The sequence below is a fragment of the Adiantum capillus-veneris genome, chromosome 25 (genome assembly GCF_014529385.1).
Source record: "Adiantum capillus-veneris isolate H3 chromosome 25, ASM1452938v2, whole genome shotgun sequence".
Lineage (NCBI taxonomy): Eukaryota > Viridiplantae > Streptophyta > Polypodiopsida > Polypodiales > Pteridaceae > Adiantum > Adiantum capillus-veneris.
The window spans coordinates 134475422-134483853 of NC_140955.1; the positions used below are offsets into that span (position 1 = coordinate 134475422).

The 8432-nt window shown below is 44.2% G+C and overlaps 1 protein-coding gene across 1 annotated transcript; it reads left to right on the top strand.

The window, feature by feature from the left end:
* The first annotated feature begins 424 nt into the window (after positions 1–424).
* Positions 425–4123, top strand: LOC147425688 (protein CYPRO4-like). The gene is made up of 2 exons (XM_086500310.1): positions 425–2108; positions 2496–4123. Exons 1-2 carry the CDS (start codon positions 528–530, stop codon positions 2784–2786), a joined length of 1872 nt encoding a protein of 623 aa, XP_086356436.1. The 5' UTR covers positions 425–527; the 3' UTR covers positions 2787–4123.
* The last annotated feature ends 4309 nt before the right edge of the window (positions 4124–8432 follow it).

Genomic DNA, 8432 nt, shown 5'->3' on the forward strand with positions numbered 1-8432 from the left:
AACATGGCAATGCCGATATTATAATACCATGTCATTCCACATATTCTTGTTTTTCACCATCTGCGACAACTACATGTGGGACAAACCTTGCAAACGCTTCTTTCCAGACTACACTCTCATCATCACTAGAAATCCTCCACCAATTTCACCATTGATGATGTGCCTAATTCACGTAGAAACCTTTTTGTTTTGAGCAACGCACGGATGCATTAAACTTTGCCTTTGTAGGGAAAAGAGGCACCTTCATGATTACGTTCTTGTAGAATCTTGTTCCAGAATCCTTAATCAACAAGTAGATAACCATCGTCCTATTTACATGCACTATTGAAAATAGCAAAGTAGCTTTACCCAAGAACAATTATTGTATTTTTCATTGGCAAAAAACTATAGGGCCTTTGCCCTTTAGGCAAACCAAAAAGACTCCAAAGGCTCACCTGTGACCTCCCGCTTCAAATTTCGAATTTGGGTATTCCCACCTTAACAGCGGCTACTGCTGCGCACCACACAAGGGAGAGGACTTCATTGCGATGGGGGCATCTCAAAGCAGAGAGGGCAGTCTTTCAGATAGCGATGACGGATCTTCCTCAGATGGTTCTCCAGCACGTCAGCTCAATCAGATGCACGACTCGCACTCTCCCTTCCATACTCCCATTGCAGGTAAAACCCCTCCCCTAGATCTGAAGATGAGTTCCCTTTCTCTTAACATGGTGACTCCTCCTGCTCCCCTCGATGGCCCTCAAACGGCAAAGTTGTACCGCCACATCGGCGGCAACACTGCCCAGGCACAATGGGTGGTCGCAGACAAGCTAATTGTTTGGAACTTTGCCAGAGATGGTGACAAAGATGAAGATAGCGATGATGGAGAAGATACCTCGAGCAATGCTGAGGGATTCAGAAGCTGGTACCTGCACGTTGGTAACCATGTGAAAGCCCGTGTGGATGCCAGGCTTCAGATGAGGTTATGTGATGCACAGCTTCGAGCTGACTTTGTCCACCTTGGTGTCTGGGCTCTCAAATTTGCGTCAGTGGAAATCTACAAAGATTTTGTTGCAGAGCTCCAAAACTGCAGCTTTGAGAACACTTATCTACTTGAGGCCACTGAAGAGAACAAAATTAAGGTTTTTGGTAAGGATTTCTTAGGCTGGGCCAAACCTCAAGAGGCTGATGATTCAATCTGGACAGAGGCGGAAGATGCCCCACAGACCTCCCTTTTCTCCAACAAAGATCTCAAAGAAGCTTTCAATGAAGCTTCATCAGGAGGAATTCAAAGCTTGGTTATGGGAGCCCTAGATCATAGCTTCCTGGTCAGCGACACAGGCATTGAGGCTGTTAAAAACATGGCATCTGGAATTCATGGCAAAGGTGTATCTATGCAGTTCGGTAAAAGCCTTTCAAATTTAGCTTCATTATCCACCCCAAAGAAAGCCATGCTTTTGAGGGGAGAGACCAACATGATGCTTCTCAGCCCTGCCACAGATAAGTTACATTCATCTGGTGTGCATCAGTTAGACATTCCCACAGGTAAAATAGTTGCAGAGTGGAAGTTTGAAAAGGATGGTACAGCTATCTCAATGCGAGATGTTACACATGACAGTAAAGGGGCTCAGTTAGACGCTTCAGGGTCTACGTTTCTGGGCCTAGATGATAATCGTCTTTGCAGATGGGATATGCGGGACCGGCATGGCATTGTTCAAAATCTTGAGAGCCCCATCTTGAACTGGGCAGACGGACATCAGTTTTCAAGGGGTACCAACTTCCAATGCTTTGCAAGCACCGGTGATGGCTGCATTGTTGTTGGGTCTAATGATGGTAAAGTGCGTCTATATGGGGCAACCTCTATGAGAATGGCAAAGACTGCTTTTCCAGGACTCGGGTCTCCCATCACTCACATTGATGTGACGTTTGATGGCAAATGGATCCTTGCCACAAGTGACACTTACTTGGTTCTTATCAGCACCATGTTTAAGGATAAGGATGGGAAGCTGAAGACAGGATTTTCTGGAAGGGGGAGTAACAAGTTCGCCCTACCAAGGCTTTTGAAGCTGACTCCTGTGGATGCTAATCTTGCTGGGAAGGATTATAAGCTGCAGAAAGGCCAGTTCTCATGGGTAAGTGCGTTAACTCTTCAGCTTTGGATAAATTTTCTGCCAATTTCTTTTCTTAGAGAGCTAATGCTCACCGCTCTGTTTTGACACTATGTACATCTCACCCTTTGTAGTCAGATGTCTGGAAAAGACTGGCACATGGCCAGTCCACTAGAGGGGCAAGGATCCCTCCACCTTGCAAATGTTAATGCAGGAGACCTTGGCTAACTTGGAACTCGCTTTGGTTTTGTTTGTGATAAGTGCTGTTGACAAAGTGGAATTAGGCCTTTGTAGTGTAGCTGTTTTGATCCCTATGTCTACTTTTGAGTAGATCACAGAAAACTTGCTGAATAGCTACTTATATCACAACATTGATGCTTAGGTTTGTCTTTGGGTGGTTTGATTGAGCAGGTAACAGAGAGTGGGAAACAGGAGAGGCATCTTGTCGCGACAGCTGGCAAGTTCAGTGTAATATGGAATTTTGGGCGAGTGAAGGAGAGTGGTGATGGCCATGACTGCTACAAAAATGCAGAGGGCTTGAAGAGTTGCTACTGCTACAAGGTGGTGCCTCGAGAGGACTCGGTGGTGGATAGCAAGTTTATGCACGATAAATTTACGGCAAATGCTGAATTTCCTGATGAGGCTCCCCTGGTGGTGGCTACTCCCAAGAATGTCAGCTCTTTCAGAGTATGGAGAGATTGAGAGCTTACTGCCTGGTTGGGAGCTGATGGAAGTGGTGCTTCTCATCATGAGGTCTTGCTACTGTTAATTGGAAGTTTATCCCTTTGCCACCTCAGCAATGGACTTGTTTGTGGATATGATCTAATTTACTGAATTTTCTTGCCAGGTATGTGAGGCTTTTGATGGGAGTGTTGTGTGTGTTTGTGTTAGGGGGTTCTTCTTCTTGGTTTCTTTTTTACTGCAAGGCTTGAGCAGCAATTCCCTATCTACCTACCAGCACTAAGGAGAGAGGGTCAGCAATGTCTGATAGCCTCCTTCGTTGGGCTCTTGAAGCTTTGTTTGCCCAATGAGAACACAAAATTCTTAGCATTATGCGAAGCCTAAGTCTTAGTCTTCACTTTAAATTAGGACCTGTATGTCTGGACGATTCTGTATGCTATAAAAGTAAAATTGTTGAAATGTAATCTTTCATCCTTGCTCAGAACTTTGAAGCAATTATAAGAGCTTCCAGAGCAGAGCCTGCTAGTAAGGCCCTTTATTGAATGGTTTCTGCAAATGGGCTTTTGCGAGCAGCATGCTCACCGTCTTTGCACATAGCGCTTATGCTGTTCTCGCTGCCCAGATCCCCTCCAAATTTTTCCGCATGCCACACATGGCCACACCATTCGTACATGCTTGTCAATGAAGTGCGGGGTCAGAGGAAAGGATCTCTACTTTTTACTTGACCTCTATCTCTTCACTGCGGTGCACTGCTCATCAAGTTGACATAGCAGGTAGTATCATCAAACTACAACTGTGCTCTTAATGCTTTGGTTACTCAAACTACCCTATTCTTGGCATTGATTGCCTTGCCCGTAACTGCTAAAGTTTTTGCTGTTCTGACACCTAAATGATGGCATTCCCAAAAACTTCTCACGACTGGTAAAGTTTGTAAGAGGAGAAGCCAAAACTTCATGAGGCTTGCCTGAACTGGAGGCAGAGGCAAGGAAGGAAGTCAAAGAGAAGGGAGCAGAGTCTGACAGCGAAGACGACAGGAGGAGAAGGAAGGCAAAAGCCACAGGCAAGGCTGGAGCCCCAGAGGCTTCCAGGCAATTGCCATTAAAGAAGCAAAAATTGTGGTGATTACTCGAGCACAACCAGGCAATGGTAGAGGTAATCAACGAGAGCAAGCTAGGATTTGTGAGGGGCCATTGGTCTTTATGCATCTACCTTGTTGAGGAACTTATGCACTTCATACTGGGCCCAGTGCCAGGTTTGAAATGATGTGGGTTTAAATGTTTACGGGATGCCCATCTTGTTTCTTCTAAGGTTGATATTTGTATATGCTGCATTTTACATCTCAATTATAATACTGGGTACCTGCTGTTTTTTTGTGTGGTTTGTCTCTAGTATTTCTGGAAAACATTACAGTTTTGCATGCACATTGCATACATCTTTGTGCTATATGCTGTTAGCTTAAGATTTTGGGTTTTCTCTATCATGAATTTTTCGACTTTGGTTAAGACACATTGCGAGCATGAATGAATTTTCGTACTATGGTTCAAATGCCATACAAGGTCCTTAGAGTGCAGGCTCATTCTGTGCTAAGCTTTGGCTTGCTCAGTTAGCTCTGTGTAATTACCGATCACCTTCTTCATTTATAGATGCTTAAATTGCAATGGTAGCGCTTGCAGTTTAAGCAAGTGCTACCATTAGATGGCACATGAATGACACCTCCAATGCTTAGGGAGAAATTTATTAACTATGGGCCTGCAACATAGGCACTGCAAATATCCCAAACTCCATAATTGCCACTTAATTCAGTTGATGGCCTTGTGATGGTACAAGGATATACAACCCTGCAAGCTACTCGATCCCTTTGATAGCTATTTGCGTCATTGCCAAGGTGTCTTTTGGGAGGGTGAGTTGTGATGGATGACTTTTGCAATTCATTCACTTTATGATGGTAACACTACTAGAGAAGGAAACCTAGGTGCCAATCGGTTAAATAGTGTACTTAGTGGGTGGAAGGGTCTGACGTTTGGCCGAAACGTCCAACACTCTTTGGTCTAGAGCATTCCACCTTAAGCAAACACTCCCCAAAAATAGGTGTTGATTGATGTCTTAAAATGCGTTGTCCGACCTTCTATGTGCGGTTTTAAATGCTTCATATCAAGCTACCCTCAACGTTTGAATATGCTGTTACACATACCAACCGACGACTCACCACAAATGCAAGTTGAACCTTCCTTCTCCTGCATCGTTTTGAGATGCTAGCGGGACCACTGACCTTTAGCGTTGTGCAGAGCTCTCCTTGCAAGTAGACAGCATTTCAAAAACGCCTTCACCTGGGCAGCGTCGTGTATCCACAACCTGGTGACAGTGTCCCCGTCCAATGTCTCACGATGGAGCTCCTCTAGCTTCACTAGTGTTTCAAAACGCCGAGGAAGACACGCACTTCAACGGTAGCAAAGTCTCATCATCAGCGGCCTTTGGTTGGGGTGTCCAATGTCGGCAAAGGGAGCTTGTAGATGTTGTGGGTCTAAACACGCCACCAAAAACGCTGCAAGGCCTCCTGCCTTCCTCTTCTTCACACACGAGTGCTTGTCCTTCTCCATGTCACAGTCGACGATGTGAAAGCATAGAGCAATGGGAAGAATACGAGAGAGAGAGAGAGAGAGATTGCTGGGGAGAGAGAGAGAGAGAGAGAGAGAGATTGCTGAACCAGGGTTGGCCTCAGCACTATCTCACACGGGCAGGGCTTGGATGGGATCAATTGTCCACACCCATTTCGAAGACCGGGTGCGATATGAGCTGTCTGATGCGACATTTATAAATTCGAAAAAATAGGTAAATTCGAGCGCACCAAAACTTATAAATTTGGACGTTCCCTCCCCCCCCCCCTCCTCTCCCCCTCTCATCCCTCAAACTTGAACCTCGGACATCACCTTAACCACCTCACCTATGTGTGCTCATTGAAAGCAATGAGAGAAAGGTTTTTTTATGGTAAACCCGTCGTGTAAATTCGGATCAACTTTAATAAATTCAAACAAATTGATAAATTCGGGTGTGTCGCGAGATCAACGATCCACGATGTCTATGATCCCCAAAAAAAGCGTGGACCATTGATCCCTTCCAACCCATGCCTGTGACGATAGTGATGAGGCCAACCAACCTTGGTAATGAATAGATACAAATACAACGGGGACAATGGGTTGCATGTATACCCCACCTAAATAAATTGCCCTGCCCATACTTCGACAAATAAGTGAATACCTAAAAGCCAAAATAATTATTGGATCACATTCGGCAGTTCATGCCATAACTTTAACAATATTGGCATGCAAGGGAAAAAAAAAGGACAAAAAACTAGTGAAAGGCAATGCTCCAAAAAAACCTAGGTCTAGTGTAATCCACCTACAAATTTAAAAATTTACTTCTAAATTTTATATTTGAAGGTGAGAAAACCTACAAGTTTTCCAAAAAATTAGTGTGATTTGCGTAAAAACCTTCAAATTTTGTCAATTCACCTATGGTGTTTCACATATGTAGGTTTGCCAAGTTTTTGGAAAAAAGTTTTTTTCGAGCACTGAAAGGTCACGTTGGCATTCTAAAACGAGGCTCAAAATAGAAAGGTACTTTTACAAATTAGACTACTAAAGAACATTTTATTCGATGCTTGGCAAGCAAAAGTCAAATGTATGCATGCCTAACTCTCTTCTTCAGCAACTTTCACCCTCAGGACTATATAACACTTGTCATTTAAGAGGGGGAGGGAAGGGGATCAATAGATGGGAAGTCCACGCACAATCGTCGAGACGATTGTCACCATAGATGCCTTGTTAAAACTAAATCCGACCAAGAATTAAACCCGGCCAAGGGCTCCGTCCGGGTTTAGTCTTAAGCTAGTCTAGGTTTTGTGTTTATAACATTAGTTAAAATGGTGATGCATTCAAACGTGTACGAACGAGCGTAGTGGTTAACTCAAGCTTCAAAAAGCATTGGAACGCCAGATCGTAGGTTCCATTCTCCGCCCCTCACCCATGCCTAAATTCTTTGGGCGCTCTCACCTACCTCGAGATGCCTGCCGTAGTTCTGCATCGTCGATCCCCTTACTCACCCACCTTCATCGTCGATCCCCTTACACACCCACCGTGTCACTTAATGTCGTGGTTCACCAAAGATTGTTTTAGTACTTTCTCCGGTATCTCTTTTAAGTTAATTTTTATTGATGTATTGTAGAAGAAACGTCGAAAATCAGTGTAAGCTCTTTAGGCGGTGAGCTGACACATGCATATACATCCTTTTAAAAGTTGTATAGGGGGGTTTTGCCAACCACAAGGCCATCGGATAAACGCACAATTGAAATAGTATAAAAGCTTGTAGACATGTCCCACGTGTCTTTTGACAGATTTCATTTCACCCGTGTAAAAATCCATAGTGCAATTAAGGGACGTTCTAGTGTTCTTCATTCTCTAAATTTTAACAAGTGTTGTTTTTTACTAACCCATGGACACGATGTTTTGCATCTACTAGCTCATGTTGGGGCCAATCTCGTTGCATATCCAAACCAATCTTTTTATTTTCTCGTGTCATAGGGCATAACTATGTCCTCATTTAGGGACCAAACTCATGTTCATTAATAGAGAATTACACCTAGGTGGTCTACTACAAGGTAAGCCTACTCAAAATCTACACTTATGTGACAATGTCAGCTGACTTGTTGAGTAGAGAAGCTAACTTCAAGGGTGTTATTACGGTGGCATGTGAGGTAGCATTTGATGACTCCACCAACCAAGAAATGGGAGAAGGAAGACAAGTCACTTCAAGAGTAGGATTAGTAGTAACGATGCTATTGCAAGTTCAAAACAACATACACGATCACATGTATGTGGAGAAAGAGGTCAGAACTACTTGCTTATGCCCATAAGCAAACAAAGACCTCACCACCAAGCACTATGAAATCACTTGAGTGGTGCTCCAAGTAGTTTTATATTTAAAATTATAGTTGTCTTTAAAAATGCATGGTCACGATGTTCCACAGGGACCTGCAGGATCTCTGTATGAGGATCTTTTTTCTGGGTGGTGAGATGGTTGTAGTAGGTGAAACGTACAAGTACCTTGGCATCAATGTAGACTTGACCTTCTCCATTGAACGCATCGCCAAGGAGCGAGCGGACAAGGGTAGGAAAAGCCTATTCGCATGTCATCACCTATTGGCAAACCGAGCCATCCCAATATGGTCTCGACTGACTGTTTTTAAGGCGTGCGTGTATTTAATGATTTGTTATGGCACGGAAATTATGGGGGACCCACGATCAACGTGTCTTTTATTCTCTGCAGCGCCTTGTCGCCACCGGGATGCGAATGTTACTTGGGAAGGGAGCAAGGTCGACCTCTGTAGGGACGACAACTCTCCACCACGAGTTTAACATACCACCCGTACCTGCTTTTTGTGGGGGACAACGAGCAAGGGCTTTTGACAAGTACCGCTTGGTTTCAAAGACCTGGATAGGCTCCTTGGTAAACAAGAAGCCTAAGAACCAACTGTTCAAGAAGTGAACTTGGACGACAAGAACCCAGAATTGGATGAATAAGTATATCCCAACGGCTGACTTTAGCTTAGTTCGCTACCACACATGGGAGAAGTGGGACGAGAGGCATTCGTGCCTGGCGTTGGAGCCCTAT